This window comes from Chelonoidis abingdonii, chromosome 15 (genome assembly GCF_003597395.2).
Source record: "Chelonoidis abingdonii isolate Lonesome George chromosome 15, CheloAbing_2.0, whole genome shotgun sequence".
NCBI lineage: Eukaryota > Metazoa > Chordata > Testudines > Testudinidae > Chelonoidis > Chelonoidis abingdonii.
This window is the reverse complement of record NC_133783.1, coordinates 1,120,355-1,143,814: the sequence shown is the minus strand read 5'-3', so window position 1 is coordinate 1,143,814 and position 23,460 is coordinate 1,120,355. Positions and strand designations below refer to the sequence as shown.

The window sequence follows — 23,460 nt, the reverse complement described above, 5'->3', positions numbered from 1 at the left end:
ACTGAGACAAGTATGCATGACACAAATACATCTGGCATAAATAGTGTATCACTAGTTTATGTAGCTCATTTTAAGTCTGACGTGCACAAAACTTAAAATAGGAAATATGCAGGGTATGCAGACGGAGAGCTGGCGTTACAACTTGCCATCCCCTCCCAGTTTGCCACAAATCAGCGAAACATCTATATATTTTCAGTCAGCTGAAGAGGCATGTCAAAGCTTCTATTTTTAATGGTATAACACACATGCATCCAAATTCAGATCATGCTTTTGCATCTAATAGTACAGCAGAAACTACCTGAAATAAGGACAGGCAACAGCTCCTTCACAGTGTTCATGGAGTTCACCAACATCACTCTGTGCTCCTGATGAGTCAATTCCTGCTGTCTTTCATCAATCATTTTGGCCATCTTTGTCATTCCTAGGTCATATAATGAAGCTCAAGTGATAAAACTGTTAATATTAGGTTTCCCCAGATTTATGAACATTTTACAGAGAATGTCTAGGCTCAGTTATTTGTTTAGCTTTCCAAACAAGAACACAAACGTATAATGAGTTATGACACCACTAAAGAAGTTTTGTATCACCTACTTTTCATTAGACCATATTTCAGTAGTTTAAGGGAAGCCACAGATTCTAGTTGTTAATTCAAGCTAGAATATAGGTCTTATAATTTTGACGTTCATTTATCATGAATTTTAAGAAAAGAGCTACACAAATACAAAAGTAATGAATAGTCTACTTCACGGAAATCAGTCAGTTCAGCAATGTATGACAAGGTAGTTTAGAGCTTTTTTTCCTCCTTTAGCTTTGATCAGTTCTCACCTAAATAATGAGGTGGATGACAAGAATAGGAAAATATCACTGACACAGGTTTAGTTTTGCTGGCTTCAAAGACTTTCATTGTCTGGAAGTATTACGTGATTGTATTAATTTACACTGTCCCAGAAAAATTAAATGAAAAATTCTTAATTCTCTAAAAAAATTATATTGGTGATGAAAGGAGAGAGATCAAAGCATGTGTTACTTTGGATTTCAGAGTAAAGGCACTTTCAAGAATTACATGAGAAACATAGTATATAGTATATACATAGTATATACATGAAAACATAGTATATAGAATATACATGTATAATCACACTTTCAGTTGCCAGAACTAAGAGGAAACCATGCATTCTCCTCATCCACATCTTAAACAAACATGCAATCTGCAGGTTTTAAGATATGCATTTCACGCTTGCATATGTCAGGAATAATTCATGATGGGAGTAATAAAGTTGCACATTGGTTAGCTAAGAGAAGCAACTTCTGCTTGGAGAAGCTGACAAGGTTTAAACTAGAATAGGAAAGACATGCTCAGGAGCACTTATGCAAAAAGACATCTCTTTGAGGTACCAGTATAACAAAGCCTGTCTACAGTACGCTTTAAACCAATTTAGCATATTAGATGCTGATTTAACCCTGCATCCTCCACACAATGAGCTCTTTAAACCGATTTCTGTACTCCTCCCCGACGAGGGAGCAGCACTGAAATCAGTATTGCTATGTCGATAGGTTAGTCGTGTGCCGCAAATTGACGGTATTGGCCTCGGTGGATCCCACAGTGCACATTGTGGAGCTCTGGAAACGGTCTGAACTCAGATGCACTGGCCAGTAGAAACGAAAAGCCCGTGAACTTTTGAATTTCTTTCTGTTTGCCAAGCATGGAGCTCTGATCAGCACGGTGGTGATGCATCCAAACCAAAAAGAGCTCCAGCATGGATGTACAAGAGAATCTGATCTGACATGTATGGGAGACAATCTTTCTATCAGAGCTCGTTTCCAGAAGACATTAATACAAACATTTGAAAAAATCTCCAGGCTATGATACAGAGTCCACAGCCACAGTGCTGTGTGACAAGCGTAACGGAAAGCCAAAGAATTCAAAATGGACCTCAGGAGATGGAGGGGGTACTGAGGACTCAGCTATCCACAGTCCCCGCAGTCTCTGAAACATTTGCATTCTTGCTGAGCTCCAATGCCTGAAGGGTCAAAACATTTTCCCAGTTATTTCAGCGTATATGTCGTCAATACTACCCTTCCCCCACCCCCGAAAGACAAAGGAAAAAAAACATTTCTCCATTTTTCAATGTCACCCTATGTCTTACTGCATGCTGCAAGAAAGACGGACTGCTGAGCGCTAATACCAGCATCCTTCCTGGGCAGACAGTAGATATGACTACTATCAGATGCCATCATCAACCGTGAATGCTCCTGGTGGCCTCGGTAGTCAGCCGGGGGCAGCTGGGTAAAATGAATGTCCTCATCATAGCAACTGAGCTGAGCTCTATCACCCCCCCCTTCATGTCTAAAAAAAGATTCTGTACGCCTGGACTATATAGCAGCGGGAGGCTGCACTTCTCTCCCCGACACTAAATGTCTGCTGGACTATCATACCAGCGAGACTTCCTCCCCTCACTTTATCTCACTAAAAATCAGTGTTTCTTATTCTGCATTCTTATTACTTCATCACACAAATGTGGGGATGGGACACTGCCACGGTAGCCCAGGAGGGTAGGGGATCAGGAAGCAATGGGTGGGGTTGTTACAAGGGCACGCCCTAAAATGGTATGCAGTCATCATTTCTGCGGATCTCTGGGCTCTGAAATGGAGCTGTGCTCTCTGGTTCTCTAGTACACTTGCCCCTAATTCTAGGCAGACTGACTCTATTTTAGACAAAACATAAAGAAGGGATGACCCAGGAGTCATTCCCATTTTTGTCCATGCGCCCCGCCGACCTCACGAGCCAGCCAGGACCACCATGACAGCAGCAGACGTACAGAACGACTGAAACTATCATCTCATCACCAATTACAATGCATGGCAGATGTGCAATAGGATGTAAGTCTCTGCTGCCGCAAAGGCAAATGAATGCTGCTGTTAGCACTGAGTACCGCATCTGTCAGCAGCATCCATACACATACGGTGACAGTGACAAGACAAACAGTTCCATGGCCATGCTATGGCATCTACCAGGGCAATCCAGGAAAAAGGTGCGAAATGATTGTCTGCCGTTGCTTTCACAGAGGAAGGATGAGTGAAACATTTACCCAGAGAATCACCCGCGACACTGTTTTTGCATTGGGATCTCAACTCAGAATTCCAATGGGTGGGGGAAACTGCGGGAACTATGGGATAGCTACGCACAGTGCAACGCTCTGGCAATCGACGCTAGCCTCGGTACATGGACGCACACTGCCGAATTAATGTGCTTAGTGTGGCCGCGCGCACTCAACTTTATACAATCTGTTTTACAAAACTGGTTTATGTAAAATCGGAATAATCCCGTAGTGTAGACATACCCAAAGTAACACTGTAACCAGTAAAGAACAGGACAGATTGAGTTGGGAGAGGTATACTCCAGAAGGAAAAAGAAAATTCTCAGGTTAAGGAGTTAGAGAAATGAAACATTTGTGGGATACTTTATTATTTGACTATAAACTACACAAGAACTGCTGAGGTCACAGAGATGGAGTAGCAGCATTATGCCTAAGACTATAAAAAACTTACTATCAAGATTATGTTTTAAGTGTTTAGTGATTATCTGAGCCAAACAAATGTTCTTCCTAAATCAAAATCCAGCCCAAGTGAAGCCAAAAGAAAGGAGCAAAACTTAGGCATGTAAAATATTGGGAGGGCTAGGAATTTTGAAGATAAAGAGCCCGAGCCAGAGATACAAAATAGGTAGGCTTGGCAGAGTTCAATTTTAATGAGGAGATACTGGCAAATGTCGATTTCAACTGACTCACTGAAACAGATGAAAAAAAATATCCATTAGTAACAGCTGGTGAGAGTGCAGCCTATTCCCCCAACTTTGCATCTGAAGGGATTGGCCCTGTGGAAGTGCAGGGAGCCCTCTGTGGCTCTGCTGTCACTGGGGATATGACAGCAGAGCTGTAGAGGGCTCCCTGCACAACCAGTGATAACTGATCCCTGCAGGTTCAAGGTTCAGGGAAGGCTGCTGTGTTGGCAGGGGGAGCAGGATCTCCTGGCCAGGATGGTGTGAAGGAAGAGCCTCCTGGCCACAATGGAGGCCACCCCACTATAGAATGGCTCCATCCCCAGACAGGAATTGTTCAGCAGTGGGGTGGCCTCCCTTGTGGCTGGGGGCTCATCTTCCCCCTGGCAGCCCTTTGCTCTGCTGGGCTAGAACCAAAACTTCCCCTGCATCTTGCGCCCAGGTGTCTTGGTCCCCTGGCTGAGCAGAGAACCCCCTGCAGCCCCATTATCAGCACTATTAATCGTTGAAATTGCAAACAAACAAAAAATCAATTCTGCCATGCCTAAAAATAAGCAACAATTATGCCAGAAGGAGAAACCTGTGAGATAACTGGTGGGTCTACATGATTTCATGGGAGCAAAAGAGAATGTTACTGACCTACTCTTTCATGGTAAAGAAGACAAGGCACTGTTAGTGACTGAGATATCAAAGGCCTTGTCTAAACTTGTGGTGGTGGTGTGTAGCGTATGTGTAGTTATACACCGCAGTGAAAAGTAGGTAGTGTTCGCACTGTAGTGTGTAGCTATTCACAGCAGTGAAAGGCTCTGGCGGGGGAGGTAGGAGGAAAGACTCTAGGACAGGGATCAGCAACCTTTGGCACGCAGCCTATCAGGGTAAGCCCTGGCGGGCCAGGCTGGTTTGTTTACCTGCTGCGTCCTCAGGTTTAACCGATCGCGGCTCCCACTAGCTGAAGTCCGCTGCTCCAGGCCAATGGGGCTGCAGGAAGCAGCGGCCAGCACATCCGTTGGCCCGCGCCGCTTCCCACCACGCCCATTGGGTTGGGATGGCGAACTACAGCCAGTGGGAGCCACGATCAGCTGAACCTGTGGATGTGGCAGGTAAACAAACCGGTCCGGCCTGCCAGGGGCTTAACCTGACGGGCCGCATGCCAAAGGTTGCCGATCCCTGCTCTAGGATACTACATTGCCAAAAAACAGCAGAAAATAAACTATCCCAGTAAAATCACCAGTGAGAATACTTAAAGCGTTCTGGGTCACAGATCAGGAAATAAAATTTCCCAAAAGCAAGCAAGGTCACTGAGGGATAGGGTGCTATCTAGGGAAAACACCCTCTAATTGGCTGCTCTTCCTCAGAAGGTGGGCCAGCAAGGAAACAGCCAATTAGGGCAAAAACAGATAGAGCTCTCTCCCTTTAGGAACCAACATCATTCTCTCTAGGAGGGAGAGGATAGGAGGTAGCAGGGAAAAGAAAAAAAAAAGAGGAAAAAAAAACAGCAGCTCAGAATGGTTCCACTCCCTATTCTCATCCTGTGAGCAACAGGAAGACTCCTCTGCCCCTCCTGCCCCCGCTGCAACTGGGCAGAAAGGTCCTCACTGTCGCCCCCTCACTCCACAGGACTGGGAGAAAGAAAGAACATCACAAGCTGCAGACATGAGGGTAGAGTGGTAGGACTGATTTGGGGCTGAGGGCAGAATTGATTTCTGGGCAGACGTGGAGGTGATGACAGACACCCCAATATCCTTTTTTGGAGACCACTTTAAAAACTAACTATATGACTGGTAGATAGCAAATATTGCATTTGGCTATATGAAAGACAGCAGGCACTATCATGGGAATGACAGACCCATGAGACTTGTTTCAGTGTCAATTGAACTGGCTGGAAAATTAGAGTTATAAAATACTGAGATAAACGTGACAGGGACAAACCAGCATGATTCCTGCAAAGCCAAATCACGGCTCTCCAATCCACTCTAAGTTTCAGACTATCAACAAAGTAGACAACACAAGAGATATATTTAGTTTGAGAACTCTCTCACAACAGGCCATACAATAATCTTAGTTATGAGGAGCAAGAGAGAAGAATTGTCATGGATTAGAAACTGTCTAAGAGTCAGTTTTCAGCATGGCAAAAGAGATTCACAGTGAAAGGGTACTGCCCCATCGATGACCTGGGCTAGGACTGGAGTTTAATATGTGCTAATGTTAACATATTAATATTCTGGAGCACGGGGATCAATGACGAGGTGGAAAGTTATGGAGCTAACAACATTTATGGTGATACCCCAAACTAGAGAAGACTGAAGAACTTCAGAGGAGCCTAACAACACTAGATAAAATACCATAGCAGATGAAATTCAGGGTGGAAAAATGCAAAGTTTCTAAACACTGATAGGCATAATCTGAACTACGCATACATATTATTGGGCTCGAAATTAATTTTAACCACTCCAGGAAACCAAGCTGTGCTTATTGTGCACAGACGAATGAAAATATCTGCTTAGTAAGTCATTGCAGTCAAAACAAAAATGTTAAGATGTATAAACAAACAACAACTTGCTCTGTATAGCACTTTTCATCAGTAGATCTCAAATTGCTTTACCAAGGAGGTAAGTATTATCCTCATATTGTAAATCAATGGTGTATCCTCACCTGAAATAGCGTTAAGTTCCGGTAACCTTAGTTCCAAAATAAATAATTTTATGTATCTCAGAAGTAAAGAGAGTCCAGAGAAAACCAATGGAAACAATTAGAGCTATAGAGTGACTTCCATATGAAGAAACCGGCAAGAGTATGACTGTTGATTTAGAGATGACTAAGTGGATACATGGAAGATGTATATAAAATAATGAATGGTTCTTATTTCTTTAAGCACAACAAGGGGATGCCAAATATATTGCCTTCAATTTCATTATTTCTCATAGGATTTTTTTTAATCACAATGCATAACCAACTTACTACTACAAGTTAACACTGAGGCCAAGAGTTTGAGGATGAAAAAGATTAGCCGTTGTGGCAAGGCACATCCTCCATCTTGCCAGGCTCAGTACTTCCCCCTTTGAAGTGGCAGGACCTGGAGTAAATCAACCCCACTCTGGACAGTGTTTTTCCACTCTGAGTTTGCCAGTATTTTCAAGGTAGGCCTCAGCACAGGCCCAAGTAGTATTCCTCCACCAAACAAAAGAAACCAATTCACAAACACAAAACAAGGGGATGCACCTTTCTCTGCTGCTTCGTTGGGTGGGAGGATGGCAGTTCTCCCCCCAAACAGGCATTCAGTTTTGGTTGTTTCCCCTGTAGGGAGGAGAGCAGCCTCTCACTCTGGAAAAGACTATCTCCCTGCCACCCCTAGACCTGCAGGAACTGATCTTTCTTCCCTTTCTCTCACCAGAGGAGGGGTTTTTAAAGGTCTCAAGCAGCCCTTAACTGGACTCAGGTGTCCCTAATTGACTTGAGGTAACCCCTTCTCAGCTTGTAGGAAAAAGGGCACATCACTCTTGGGCTCACATACCGGCACTTCCACCACTCTCTTGAAGCCGTCCAGCCTGACTTTGTCACACCTTATATAATGGGACAAACGTGTTCTAACAGGTGTTAGTTAAAATTCCCCTGTGGACCAGTTATTTCAGGATATGGTTTCTTGGTTCTCTCTTTGAAATAGCTAACACTGGCCAATGTCAGAGATAAGATACTAGACGAGATGGCTCACTGGTCTGATATTGTATGGTAATTCTTATTCATTTTCATTCAAATCAAAGTTTAATATCTGGTATTTTCCTGCAGCACAACTAGCACCTACACAAGTCATACAGGCTTTATCAGACTCTTGGGCAAAGGCATCAATACATGTAATAGAAAGACCTCATCAGAAGGTAACAGGTCATAAAAAGGCTGCAAACTAGTTGGGAAGTAAAGAAAGGATGGTGAATAATGAGGGGGGAAAAGGGTCTTTTATAACATTACGCTGGTCTTTTATAACATTATTTTCAGTATTCTCACTAACATGAAGATGCCAAACTCATACTGTGGTTTAAATGTATACCATCCCAAGAGATGCCTTCAAGACATAAACCATCTGAATCAGAACACACTGGGTCTATTTCCACAAATGGGATTCAGCTCTGTGTTAGTGAGTGCACAGGTTCCATAACTGTATTTTATGATGTACAGCAAAAATACAAGAGCAAATGCTAACTTTTAGCACATTACTCCATCAAAGTAAGAGATATTGTAGTGCATTCCATTAACCCCTTTTATGGATATTCTGACGTGAATAAACCAACACTGGTCAATTAAATCATGGTGCACAATTTTCTAATCAGAACTACTATACATACTGAAAAGAATATTTGTCAAGCAGAAAGAGGTAAAAAAATGGTTGGCCTCTAGTTATTTTCAAAGCCCCAGCTTTAGCTCTCTCCAAGATCTTGTCTCTGAATTACTGGAGAAATAGAGCTGAATGTAAGACTATAGTCACAGGACTGGAAAGGTCTAACCTGGACCCAGATTCTTTGTGTATGTCACCAAATCCTCCATAGTCTCTACCACCTCTGCTACAGTTAGGTATTCCAAAATTCCTTTGCAGACACGGATGATTTTACGGACCTAGGGGAAAAAAAAAACACATTCCAGCATTTATTAGATCAAGCTATAATACAATAAATTAGAAATACTTGTTTATTACTGAAACAGAACAAGTACAGCATTTGGTAGCATAATTTATAGAAACGTATGTGGTTTGGAATGTTGAATCAGCTGCTCACCATTTGATTACTCAAGAAAGCCTCATTAGTCAAAATCAACGTCTCTGTACTTAGAAATGCAAGTCCTGCTTCTAACAATTTCCAACTTTATGACATCAAAGAATATCAGAGAAGTAGTAAAATGGTGAGGAAGTGTATTTAACTATTATGGGACTAGAAAACATGCTCTGAGTTTGAAGACAGCATAATTTCAAGTTTATTATTGCTATTCAACTGGTAAAAAAAGAAATCTCTTAAGCCAACCTGTATCAGAGGAGCATACTCCGAAGTCTACCCTATGAAAGGTTATCAATTAGGCAGTTCTGCACATGCAGAACACAATATACAATATCCTTTTTTGAAGGGCAGATCCAATTTCTTAAGTCTTCCAAAAAACAATGCACATTTGAAGAGAAGTACTTATTCTCCTTTTACTTCACTATAGATTCTGTACACTTTGGTTTAATACTCTGTTAATCCATATTCGGTTTTTAACTGCTGTTTAAAAGATTCACACCAACACATACAAATATTGCCTCTAAGTCTTCCACCACATACTTCAGAGCATGGCAAAACAGATAGATCCCGTGGCACCATGAAAATCTTATTTTAGAGGACGTAACTTTGAAAGTATTGCTTGTAGTGGATTCAAATCAAACTCCAAGTGTTGATAAGTCCGAAATTATGCTTCTAGAAATTGTCCTCGAAAACAGTAGCTCACAACTACCACTAAAACTAAGGTAGATAAACCAACATTAGAGCAAGGGCTCTCTTGAAAGTGGTTGGGAACATGCTAGATTTGTGAAAATCAAATCCAGAGTCAAATATATGTGTCTTGTTGAACTTGGGTATGTCACAGCTGAGGTTGAGAGCGTCTAAAAAAGTTTAACTTAAAAAAACCTGAATCCTCTGAGCATTGGCTCTATAGTTGGAATAGGTGAACATGTCCATAACTCTTTTTTGGTACTGATTATAATCACCTGCAAGAATATATGTGATCACTAGTGCCGCAAAGTAATTCCAAGCATTAGCCTCATCTCAGGATATCATGATAAGAACAGTTTCAGTAATCAGTGAGTTAACAGTGAAGGAGCAACACTGGTACTGGAGTGCTAACATACCATGGGAAGGAAAGCATATGGAGACTTTGCAGGTCGAAAGGTATGATATAGGTAAACATTGTAAGCAGCATCAATTTTTCCTCAACCAAATGGGAGATGTTTATCTTAACTTCATTCTCTCTTAAAGGCATGATGCTAGTTGCTAAAAAACAGGAGATACCATATTCCTAAGAAGGGGAAACATGGTCACAAAAGTGAAGCAACCCAATTGGTTCCATTACTAGCACCATACACACAAAACATACACAAGATGAAGCAGGAGTCTCAATCTCACAATTCCTTGCATCTATGGATTTACATAAGGTCCTGAGTGCTATTTGGGGGGGGGAGGGTGAGGGAATGAGGGGGATTAAGAAATACACAAAAACCTGTAAGTAACAAGGCAGCATGAAAAGGCTTTTCTTGCCAGGAAGATAGGCACAAAGAATGCTTTCAATCTATCCAAACAGAGTCCTTGTCACAGATAATGAATTTTGGGAAGTGCTGTAACCTAGCAAATATAAATTATGTGGGTATTTGAGATAACATGATACTGATATATAGAAGACGATGCTATTGGAACTAGGACACCTACCTCAGCCTCATCAAATGTCAGAAGCAAGTCTGATGTACCAGAGAGGATGCCTCTTGATCCATCAATGAGATAATCACGAGCAGGTACTGAATAAGGATCTGCTTGCAGCATCTGGGCTGCCTGGACAAGTTTAGTGCAGGCATTCTCCACTCTGTGTGCAACAATAAGATACAAACATTAATACTTACTCTGCATATTCTGCCAGAAGTGAACAGACGTGTAAACTTATAGGGGGTTGAAATCTCATTATTTGTAACTATCAAAATATAGCAAGCAAACTGTTTATCCATCCACACACACGGTTTAAATGTGCAAATATAAATATTTACACATCACTGATGAAGTCAGCCTTTGTCTTTAGAGCAAGATATACAAGTTAACAACACTGAGGTCACAGGTTAGAGACACTGACATGAGTTACAAAATACACTTTTAGTTCCAACAAGCCAGGACATTACGTAGAGGGGAGTTTTTCCAACAGGATCACAGAGTCAATGTAATCACTGTGCAACATCCTGGCATTTCCATTATGCGCTACTAATGTTAACAGGCAAATGCATCAATAGGTAATTAATCAGAGCTGTAAGTTAAGATAACAAAAGGATATTTTGTGAAAAGTACTGAGGCTCCTCAGATCTTCATTTGTTAATAAAGAAGCTTTCCAGCTCTTTCATGTATATTACTACTTGTGCACGTCAATATCATGTGAATAGGCATATGGTCCGAATCTCCTCTCTCTCAACTTCTGATACCAAGTCTAAGAGAGAAGGTCTCAAATGCAGAATGTCTGAGTGTTATAATAACCCTTAACTCAACACAGTTGATATGAGCTTTAAAATTAATATTAAACTGATTCTATCCAGCTATTTGAAATACAGCCCTAAAGAAAACTATTTTGAATTAAGGAGTTAACCCTGTTTCAGTTATCAATTGCTTTTTCACTTTTTGCCAATGTCGTATTCTTTGAACAAGTCAATCAGAAGCTTTCTGATAGCAGAGCAAAAGCTTGCTTTCCAGCCAAACTCTAAAGCTTTAACACAGAAGTTCAAACTAAGCAACTGTTAATTTGGCCTCTCATGTCTTTATAGCATCCTGGCACACAGATTAGCTAGCAAGCAAGCATCTGCTCTGCCACCATTTAGTTGCAGGGCAAAGCTATCAACAGAACGTTTTGCCAAGTTTAACTCATTGATCAAACATTATTCATATCTTCTACGTTCACTTTTCCCTGCGCTTTCACGGAAGCAGAAGCATTTGAAGTGGTGCTTCTTAGTGTGAATACAGGCATTTGTATAGGTGTGCATATATTTTCATGCTCACCCAAATACCTTTTGTATATTTATTCCCACCAAAGTAAATATTTGACAAAACCAAAAAAAAAAAATTGTAAAATTTTCTTAACAGCTTAAAAAACTAGCTTCCACCTTTCACCTTCTCCACAATAATTGTGCTATAAGCTATCACAGCTGGGCACCAACACCAAACAGTGCAACTCTGAATACTTGTCACTGAACACAAGTTAGGAATTTATATTAGATTTGCAGAAGTGGGGAAAAGTTAACATACACATCAGTTGTGGTGGGATAGACAATAAGGGGCTGAAGGAGTAGAATTAAGAATTTTAAAAACTTGTTAATTCTACTATAAAGTTCCCTCCCTATAAAGTACCAAAATTCTCCACTACTACTGTACTCAGATGTGTGCCTACAGGGAGCCAGTTGAATAAGTAAGATTCAGTAGAGTTGTCTGTAGTTAGCTAGGTGCAGGAAGGAAAGCAATTGAAAAGCAATAGTGTATTTATAAGACAAGGAACATTAAGAGACTGTAAAGAGGAAACTGAATGGTAACATGACAGAAATAAATCTAGTTCCAAAGTTTGTTTGCCACACAAAAGCATTCAAGTGTACTAACAACAACTCTAAGTCGTCCTGTCTTCTTTCTGCATCCGCATACAGAGGAAGAAAGCCTCCTTGGGGCTGCGTATACAGAGGTGCCCAGGCAGTGTGCACTCTGAGAGCAGTCAACAGGAGCCAACTGCACAACTTCCCCACAGATCCCTTCTCCCTGCTTCCCAGGGGGATCCTAGGGGGTCGTGTTGAGGATGTACTTCACTGCCCCACAGATGGCAGCAGCCAGGCTGGAGGATGTGTGTGCTTTTCCTCTAAAACCTACATTTTATGTCAAACTCCAAAACAGACAAAAATAAATAAAAATACAATTAAATAAAATCCTCTTCACTGAACATCCCATTCCAGTTTGACAGACCTGGACACTGATGTCCTAATTATCCTCAGAACAGGTGTGCATGGGCCTTTTCCTGCAAACATGATTCAGCCTAGAGGTGGAGAACCCAGTTCTCAGATATGATGTCGGTTCAGTATAAAGCTGTCTCACACTGCCATCATTCTACTGAGACAGCCACGAAAGGAGCTAAGTATGCAGTTTACGTACTCATGTGTCCCTTATGGGCATCAGAGCCCCGTCAGTAGCACCATCACACTTAGGAAACAGGGTGAGTGGTAGCGTTTTCCCACCATACAACACATTCTTAGAGCTAGAGTGTTAACAGGGTGGAGGCAAGAGGGGGGACTGCTTGGCCCCCTTGGGTCTGTGCACTGGAGTGTGGACGCTAGAGCCCTAGGTTTGAGCACAGGAGGAAAATCCTTAACCTAGGGTTAAAATGCAGTGTAGATGCTAATGCCCATGGTTCCCTGATACAGGTCAACTGACTTGAGTCCCACTAGCCCTGGATTAACATTGATGTGTACACATAACCTCACATGCGCCAACCACATATGAGTCAACAGTGTGATACTGTTGCAAAAAAAATCAAACGTGATTCTGGGATGCATTAACAGGTGTGTTGTAAACAAGACACGAGAAGTCATTCTTCCGCTCTACTCTGCGCTGGTTAGGCCTCAACTGGAGTATTGTGTCCAGTTCTGGGCACCACATTTCAAGAAAGATGTGGAGAAATTGGAGAGGGTCCAGAGAAGAGCAACAAGAATGATTAAAGGTCTTGAGAACATGACCTATGAAGGAAGGCTGAAAGAATTGGGTTTATTTAGTTTGGAAAAGAGAAGACTGAGAGGGGACATGATAGCAGTTTTCAGGTATCTAAAAGGGTGTCATCAGGAGGAGGGAGAAAACTTGTTCACCTTAGCCTCTAATGATAGAACAAGAAGCAATGGGCTTAAACTGCAGCAAGGGAGATTTAGGTTGGACATTAGGAAAAAGTTCCTAACTGTCAGGGTAGTTAAACACTGGAATAAATTGCCTAGGGAGGTTGTGGAATCTCCATCTCTGGAGATATTTAAGAGTAGGTTAGATAAATGTCTATCAGGGATGGTCTAGACAGTATTTGGTCCTGCCATGAGGGCAGGGGACTGGACTTGATGACCTCTCGAGCTCCCTTCCAGTCCTAGAGTCTATGAATCTATGCCTAAAGGACACTGCTGGCCAAAAGAGTACAAACTGGAGTACATGATGTACACATGCACCAATGGTGGAATACACTTGGACAAGTACTTGAAGATCACAGATCCCTTCAGTGTTTGAGGCTCACAAAAGGAAGAGTCAGGACATCAAGATTACAAGACTTTTCTGCCCCAGCTACCCACTTTTGGGGGCCTAAAAAAAGCTTCAAATAAAGTATTCTTAAAGTGACGCATTCTAGCTTTTTGGGTAATCATTGCCAGCCTAGTAACAGATACAAATTCAGATGAAGGACTTTCCTGGAGATATGACACTGATTATGTTGCTCATGTGTTTCCCTCCATTTTCTGGTTTCCTCCCATAAGACAGTTAAGTACAGCGCAGGACAAAGATTCTCCTTACGCTGATCTTAGTGTCACCCATCAATTCAATCTTAAGCGATCCTTGAGTAAAGTTCAGTCAAACATGAAACCCTTACTACACCAGTTCTGAGCAAAACCAAGATTTACTACAGAGAAACTGGAACATGATATCTAACTTTCTTCATGCTGATCAGAGTTCCTCCTAATAAGCATTCAGACATAGCGCTGAGAGCAGTGAAATCATTGAAAATTGACCAATCCATCTATATTCCTGACTCCACTAAAAAATAAAACATAATACTTTAAAAAGTTGTGTCAGAACAATACAAGATTTTCAGCCAGCGGTTCCCCTGAGTAGACTCACATGACCCTTATCACAAGATGTAGTCTACAATGAAACATCTGGTCTGCTCATTAGGAGCAATATTGACAATTGCATAAGAAAATCCAGTAAGACTAATAAGAGTCAGAAAACAGGAATGATCTGGTCTCTACTATGTAAAATGTAATTGTAGCTTTCAGTCCAACATACTCACTAAAGTTAGTTTAACTGCTTCCAGCAGTGGGAAACTAAGTTATATTTTTTCTTTTCAGCCACACTAAGAAAGGCATTAAACAGGTCACCTATCCACCCAAATCAAAATAATAGGCTCAAAACTGCTGGATTTGCACTACGGAATTTCATGGTCATTTGTATAAAAGTTCCAATGCAGGTAGGGCTGTATTTCCCATTTGTGAACAACTGATGTAAAATAAGAGCTTTTTAAATCTTCATGTCTTAAAGATTCAGCATGTGAATAGAATGTCTTAGCTACAATGTAGCTTTCATTTAAAAACCATTTAGATGATTTAGAGGTGGATATGTGTTTTAATCATATAAAGCCCAGTTTAGTGAAATGTTCCACACCATTACCTCTCAAAATACTGCAACTTCGGAATATGTGCCTCTGCCTGCAGGAGTGGGGGTTTTGCAAAAGAATAAAATAATTTATTGCTCAATTTAAAAAAAAATTTTTTTGAGTTGAAAGACATGCAAAAAACACAATCACAGCACTCAATTGCTTTTTTTCTCCAACAGGATCTATATGTAGTATGTTAAAAAAATTGAATAAAAACTAACTGCTAGATTTAGATTCAACCAGAGAACACAAAGCTTTTAAGCTACAAAATCATTCAAATGTTAATGGCTGAAGACAACTCTCATATCTTATGCTCTTATTGTGTAAAAAGACAAATTGATATGGAGGATCCATAATTATCTAGACAAGATTAATTACTAGGCCAGCAAAAATTTCAGGTAAATAGATTGTGGGTAGGTAAAGGACAAAAAAATCTTTAGAAACTCATTCTTTTTTATGCTTAACGCTATATGAATAGTTAAGTAATGAACTAATTACAACTTCTGATTCAATTTATTTTTTCCCCATCCAGTAAAATTATTGGGGAACTAGAGGGAAGACCGCAGGCTAAGATTTTGTCAACACCAATCCGGGGGGAGATGGGAGATCTAATTTTTATATCTAGTGTTTAGGTTTCTTATTCTTTTCTGGAAGATTTTTAGAGCAGTTTCCCCTCAACCTACATTAATGTCAGTTTATACATTCTGTAAAGCAAAAATACTAATCTGACACTTCTCTGCTAACATCAAGGCTATTTTTCAGGGTGGGGGGGTTCATTTTAATATACAGAATGCATGCTAATGACAATAATTTGAAATGGAAAAGCCACTAGACAGAAAATAGTAGCTCTAGAAATCTGACTGCCAGACTTGTCAACTCACCTCTGCTGTAACACCAGGTAGCACCACCACATTTATTGACCAGATTAATTATATATAAATATATTTTGATACTCTTGTCTTAGACATGAGCAGAACATTAGGATGACTTGTGATGTAATTGGATCTGTATGTGTCAAAACGTCTGTTTATTTTTTAAACACCAGAGCCAATCCTTAATTTTAAATGCTACACAAAAGCTCCATTGCTAAAGATAAAGTTTAATTACTGCAGGTGTGCCAATATATCTTTCTCATGTTTTATTCTGTGATGTACTTCTCTTCTGGTACAATTATTTTATATTACATTTCACTACAGTCAATGACATTTGCATCATTGTGTTGGAATTACTGACATCAGAGCAGTTTCAGGCTTTTCCCATAATTACAAAAATGTTAAAGGACTCTTGGCAATCAATTATCATTTCTTCAGTTTCCATAAGTGCACAGGGTACACTTGTAATTTATAGAAACAGTGACATTTACCACAAGGAACACAATGTAAAGTTGACCAACAGCAATTTAGTTAGCAGAATGGAGGTTTTCCAACATATTGTCAAACTGCTGTCAAGTTAGTGATAAATTTAAAACAACATTCAAATATTTTAAATAGCTGAACAGCTATTTAAACCTAAAATAAAGCAGGACACAAGCCTGAAAATTAAATTCCTTATGTTGAATGCTAGATAACTCCTCAGTGTTTCCAAAATGCCCTATAAAAATGCTGCATGAAAAGTACCTTCTGAATCCTTTCCGGGTTTTGGTAGTTATATGGAAAACGCACATATACAAACAATAGTTCAATGAAATTCTATAGTCATTTGTGTGTTTGCTCAAATTTTCCAATTCATATTCTGTAACGTGACCTCAAATAAACGATCAAACCTTATTTCCCACAGGCACCTCTTCTGAAGTGTTTTATTTGCAAGCTGCTCATTATAGCAGCAAGAGTCAGTCTTAATATATCATTTTACAGTGGCTCTCATCCCAAATGATCCCATGTGAAACTTAAATTATACCCAATGATCTCTTTATCTACCTCCGAGATGGAATAGGGCAATTGGTTGATAGTATGTAGTAACAAAACAATAGGCTAGGGCAGGAAGTTAACACTCAAGTTATTTTTGAAAGTTTCATACAAAATTACTTAGGCTGCTAAATCTCACTTTCAAAAGTATCTTGGAAATTAGGAGCCTCTGAAAATTCTACCCTTTGTCCAAATGAAACTAATTACTTAACTGCCATTCAGCTAGGACACAGGATTCAGAGACTCTTCTCTTGCCGTCACTAAAATTCCCATGGCACTCCTCATCATGACTTTTTTGGGTCTCACACAAATATGGCACCTCCAACAAGATGGATCCATTTAACCTCATAAAAGGCATTCCTCGATACCAACTATGATGGAAGTGTGCCACCTATTTACCGTAATTCACTAGTAGCACTGCCCACAACAGACTGAGCAGGAGATCTGCAAGGAGTATCTCCAGCTTAAAACCTGGCCTAACCAATCCGAAAGTGTCACTGCGCAAGGTAGAGTGGCTACACATTTTCCACAAAAAAGCTCCATGTTTCCTGAACTGAATTGAATGACTATCCCCTGGCACTATGATGAAGGGCTACAGCATAGAAACTTATGATAAATCATTAGGAGAATAAGATATTCAGCAAGTGAAAGATACTGTATTTTAGATAGTAAAATGTAGTTGCAATAAACTCATCATGACAAGGAGCATTTCTTCATTCCTGAAAGTATCTACAATACTTTCAACATCGTTTAAACGACAATAACAATTTCTTTCAAGGTCTTAAATTTCTACAGTTCTGCCATATCATACAAAAAAGTCAGGTCATTTTACTGATAAAAGCATTTTTGTTATTAACAAGAGAATAAAATGTAAGAGCCCTCTCTGCTGCAAATTCTGGGGCACAACAGTAGTAAAGATTAATAATTTTTCAGTATACGGTTCCAGTATAAGTAATTAAGGAACAGTTATTTAACTACATAGGTATCTATGTGAAACACTATCCTCTATTTTAGTACCATTAGTAAGCGTGCCAAAGCAAAGCTAGCCGTGTGAAAAGATGTTAAATAGTTCATAACCCATCCACACAGATATCATTTGTGGTAGCTGGTTTGTAACTCAAGAAAAATAACTAGGGCTGTCAAGCGATTAGAAAAATTAAACAATTAATCACAGTTTTAATCACACTGGTAAACAATATTAGAATACCATTTGTTTAAATAATTTGGGGATTCTCTATATTTTCAAGTATAGAGTCAGGGCTGGGCGCTCTGGGCTGCTCCAGCCCCCCAGTTGCCAATCCCTCCTGCCCCACTCACAGGTATGCAATTAAGACGTAAAAAAAAAGCATTAATTTTGCTTTCAGTTAATTACAGGCATTAACTGCTATTAATTGACAGCCCTAAAAATAATCCAAATTGCATAACTGATATATTTGTACTTAGTATACTGTATAGCAGTGCTTATCAAAAATGGTGGTTCTATGAAAGTCTGTATATTTATAATGACAATTTTTATGTTCAGACATTAAATTGTTTAGATTCTGTAAAGAATCAGGAATAACACAATTGTAGTGGAATAATTAACTCTCTGGAGGTATTAGGTATTACACCAATATTCAACATCAGACATGTATATCAGTTAAGCATGTACTCCTGTTACCAAGGTTTTACTTTTGGTGTTACAACAGAATAAGGTCTATAATAAAAGCTATGAATATACACCTCTACCCCAATATAACACTGTCCTCGGGAGCCAAAAAATCTTACCGCGTTATAGGTGAAACCGCATTATATTGAACTTGCTTTGATCCACCGGAGTGCGCAGCCCCCCCCAACCCGTCCCGGAGCACTGCTCTACCACATTATATTTGAATTCGTGTTATATCAGGTCACGTTATATTGGGGTAGAGGTATACTTTTAGCCACTGTTATGACCTAATCAAATTAAAAAATGCCCAAAAGAACTTGTGAGACCCACACTGTCTCTTAAAGAAATGTGATTTAATGCTGCACATTTAAACAGCAAAAGTTAACTTTGTATTCTAGACTTCAGCATAGCTAGTTACGAACTTTTGTGGGCAGTACATGTTATTTTCTTACAAGCAAAAGATAAGGGAATACAATACAGTTGAGGCAGCACAAGTTAAGTTACAGTAGGCATACATCATTATGAAGGTTATATGTTTTTGTTATTTTAAAATCACAACCTGTTTTGCTCATTTTTCCTTTAACACTTTAGATATTTAAGACACAGGCAATAAATAGTTTCATTTCTCTTAACTTTTATTCTAACAAACCACACTTCTGTGGACTGCACTTGTTTTTGCAACCATAGTGATTAAATACATTTATTGGCTTCAGTTACAAATACCTATTCAGTATTACTTTACATCAGCAAATTTGTTTTCAAAATGAGCCCTGTAGGGTCACTATAATCATGTTTCCAAAATGACCAAAGTTAACTGACAACATTACAATTTTTGAAGAAAGCTATAGATGTACAAAACATATTCTACAATACGAAGTTGTGTTATCATTTCTCTGTCAGTAGACCACGCAAAAGAAGAAAATCTAGAAGTTTTTCACCTACTTTGCAAGCAAATTTTAAGACAAGGGAACAAGACTATTCACTTGCACTGCTTTATTTTGTGCTTCCAATTAGAAAAAAGTGACCATTTTCTATTTTACCTATGTATTGATGCTACTTCCATATCTTCCCCCAGCTTGGCAGCCCCTCAAAAATGTTGAAACAGCAAAATGCAGAGGACATACCAAAATCATTAAAATACACAAAAGAAAGGATTTGACCAGAAAGTTGTACTGTAATCATTACTTTATAAAAATTTATATTTTAGCACCAACCAAATACTGTGCTGACAAAATACATAAGTAATCTCTCTTAAAAACCACCTCTCCGAGAAAGCCAAGTTTACCCATGTGGGCAGCTTTATTCAGCGCACTGACGGCTTAGGACCCTTTCGCAAATATACAAATTTTTTTATGTCCATTTTTAAAGACTTGAGTAAGTCTGATACCTGATTTGAGTCCATTTTTTACTTCTGTTCCCAGCTGGAATAATTATCTACATGAACAAATATTTCAGAAATAAAATATAAAAGCCCAATCTTGTACAAGTACATTGTTTTGCTAACTGTTTTGATACTTGGCAAAATATTTATTTTTAAAAATGAATTTGTTCAGGGTTGACCCAATACCTACTGCTTAGATAGCCTTCATAAAACTTCCAACACAATTCCACTTCAGTCTAACATATACTGACTTAATGACTGATACTTAAAAGTTTCCACAAAGCAGTGCTGGCTCACTAAATTCCAGGAAAGTTATTAATTTCTTCCATCTGCTTCTCCCATCAACCTCCTAAATAAAGAGTATCAACTAAACCATGGCTTCACTTCATTATCTATACATCTTGGACAGCAAAAGGCAACAAAATAAACCATTTTGCATAACTCTAAAGGAGCAGCAATATATAAAAAATGTAAGCCTCCAAAAGAATAAACATAGCCATGCCATGCATGTAAATCTTCACAAAGTCTGTCTTCGAAAATTATTCAAAAATGTTTCTCTTTAAGAACCATTCTGTCCCCTCCCCCCAACCCACACACACTCACAGTACTCATTTGTTTAGTATTTTAGTATTTGGTTCAGTAGTTTCCGGTTCTGGTTCTTGAGCATCTTGTCTCTCTCAAGAAAACATTAGGATATTCAGTGACTTAGCATGTGCCAGCAGAAATTGCTAATAAAGAAAACACTGAATTCACAGGGGGTGGTTGGGTAAGGGAATTCTTTTCAATGAGAGTTTGTCATTTGACATGACAGGGGTGGCAGTTTAATGACTGCTAAAAAGAGATGTTTCATTTTTAAGACTCAAGGCCACAGAGCAGAAAATCATTTGTCTTCAGTACTGAGCCATGAACTTAATTAGAAGTGCCAGTCAGTTAGTTTTTAGGTGTTTTAAAAATATTTCCAAGTCATGTTATGCAGCAACTGGCTATACAATCACTGACATACTCCTCCTCCAGCCAAAAGAATGGAAAACACTTACAGGGAGAACAGCACTAAATGTTAGAAAAAGCCCTTTACCACAACTTAATACCAATGCATGGAGAAATACCGTGTACCCACCCTCCAACAGTGTCCCTTCACAGGGAAAGAAAGGTATAATGGGGTGGGGGTGGGGACACTAAGCAAGTAAATGAGGCCAGGGAAATAAAAGGCATATTAAAAATAAAGTTCCCCTCCCCGTCACGTATGGCACATGTGCCAAAAGGCGGTAAGCGAGCTGATTTTCAGTGGCACTCACATACCCAGGTCCTTCCCACCAGTCCGGGGGGACGGGGGCGCTCTACATTTTAATTTAATTTTAAATGAAGCTTCTTAAATAATTTAAAAACCTTATTTACTTTACATACAACAATAGTTTAGTTATATATTATAGACTTCTAGAAAGAGACCTTCTAAAAACGTTAAAATGTATTACTGGCACGTGAAACCTTAACTCAGAGTGAATAAATGAAGACTCAGCACACCACTTCTCAAAGGTTGCTGACCCCTGTTCTAGATGTAGGTTCCTGGACCTATGGCAGACATTTTGAATATGTTGATAAACTTACTTGATAAAGGCTGGTGGCATGTCCCTTTTCAAAATCTGGTCTTCAGTTGTCTGCACTGTTTCTTTTCCAACCTGTATGAAAAATCCAAGAGTCATATTTAACCCCTCAGCTTTGGAGTTTCAGTTTAATGCTTACATCAATCAGATCATATACCAACAATAGGAACTAGAAACTGACAAGCCCTTTTATTAGCTTTGGTAATGTTTGTATACAGTTTTGAATAAGTAAAGCATTATATAGGTACTAAGTAATAGAATTTTTAAAGTTTCCTCTTTTTGGAAAGCATTAAATTCATGGACAATAAACTGATTGTTAATCACTGTACACGTTTTGTGGAGTGCAGTATGGTAATGTTCCCTATACAGATCTGGTCAAATTAATAATACCAATAAAAACATTGCTTTCCAATATTGCTACAGTCAAGTTTTGAGGAAACAATTCTCGCTACTGCTGAAAGACAATTATTGTTTACAGGTACACATCTACCTTGATATAACGCTGTCCTCGGGAGCCAAAAAATCTTACTGCGTTATAGGTGAAACCAAGTTATATCAAACTTGGTTTGATCCGCTGGAGTGCGCAGCCCCGCCACCCCACTCCCCGAGCACTGCTTTACCGCATTATATCCAAATTCGTGTTATATCGAGGTAGAGGTGTAATATGCATTTCGAGAACACCAACTGCAGCACTGAGCCATAAAAATAAAATATTTAATCATTTTTATAATGCAAATTACATGAGTCGAACATTTAGTCTTATAGCAATCTTATTTATGGGTTTGTGGGATTCCACTTATGTGAGCATGAGTACACTAAATGAAAGCACTTCTTTAAAGTGCATATTAACAGCCAAATAAAACTGGACACTGCATCTTTAGTGTAAGTACATCAACATTACCTTGGTGCTAGTCATGTTATGTATTATGAATAAATGCATTTTATGTCCTGTGTAACACCTATATTAAATCTCAATGCAGAAACAGAGAAGCTAGTTTGTTTCTTCTTCCTACAGAAATTGTTAGAAAAAATCATCATTACACAATAATGCAAGAAAAGAGAAGGAACTTTATATCCCCAATAAGCTTTGCAGGCTTGCCAATAAAAAGTGAATCAGAAAGAAGGCTCCAAGGTAAAAAACGAACAAAACAAATCCCTTTTCTACCCTTTGACCTGACTTGCCTATTAGAAAATGTAATTAACTACAGGAAGTAAACACACACACACACACACACACACACACACAAGACTATCCTCAGGCAAAGTAATGGTGCACAAGTTTCCCCTCATAGTTAATAATGAAGAGACTAAACTAAGATCGGGGTAACAACATTCACTGTTTTCATACACAATAGCTCTTGTGTTACACAAATCTTTCAAATCAGCAGCTGGTTCTCTGTGGTCTATGAGATCATAAACTTGACAAGAGTCTTTCCAGTTGCATTGTTCACTGTATTTTCCAGCTGAATAAACCATTCAGCAGTGTCCGGGGAAGCAGAAGGTCTTTAACCAAGACACTAATTTATATTAAGTGCTTCCAGGGTTGCCCGAGCTACAGACAAAACAACATTGTATCCTAATTTTTACTGTAACAAATATGTTCTAACATACAACCATTAAACTGAAGAGGTTTGCCTGAGTTACACTCCCAGACCAGAGAGATGTTAAAGCTGGCACATTTTATTAAAACTTTTGTCAGAATCCATAAGACACACATAGAGCTTGCATAAACCTCAGTGCTCGAGTGTCTTCCAGGAGTACAAGCTACTCTGCTCATCAGCACTGTCCCCCTTTGACCTCTTCAGTACAGTTCTAAACTTTACAGGGACAAGACATAGGAAAATATAGCCCTGACATTTTCTAGTTCTCATACCAAAAAACAGTCCACGTTTACCACTAACATACATATTGTAACTTAGGAGTGCAACACTTGCAAGGTACAGGGGTCATTTCTGCCTTTGGATACACCACAGAAACTCCAACTCAAGTCCATCAGAGCTGTGTGCATATATGAG

At 39.4% G+C, this 23,460-nt stretch overlaps 1 protein-coding gene across 1 annotated transcript in view; it reads right to left on the bottom strand.

The window, feature by feature from the left end:
* Positions 1-23,460, bottom strand: part of VCL (vinculin) — a 120,789-nt gene that overhangs the window by 57,996 nt on the left and 39,333 nt on the right. Inside the window, 4 exon segments of the mRNA XM_075072655.1 lie at positions 299-421; positions 8,275-8,383; positions 10,216-10,366; positions 21,450-21,520. Coding sequence (XP_074928756.1) covers positions 299-421; positions 8,275-8,383; positions 10,216-10,366; positions 21,450-21,520 — 454 coding nt within the window.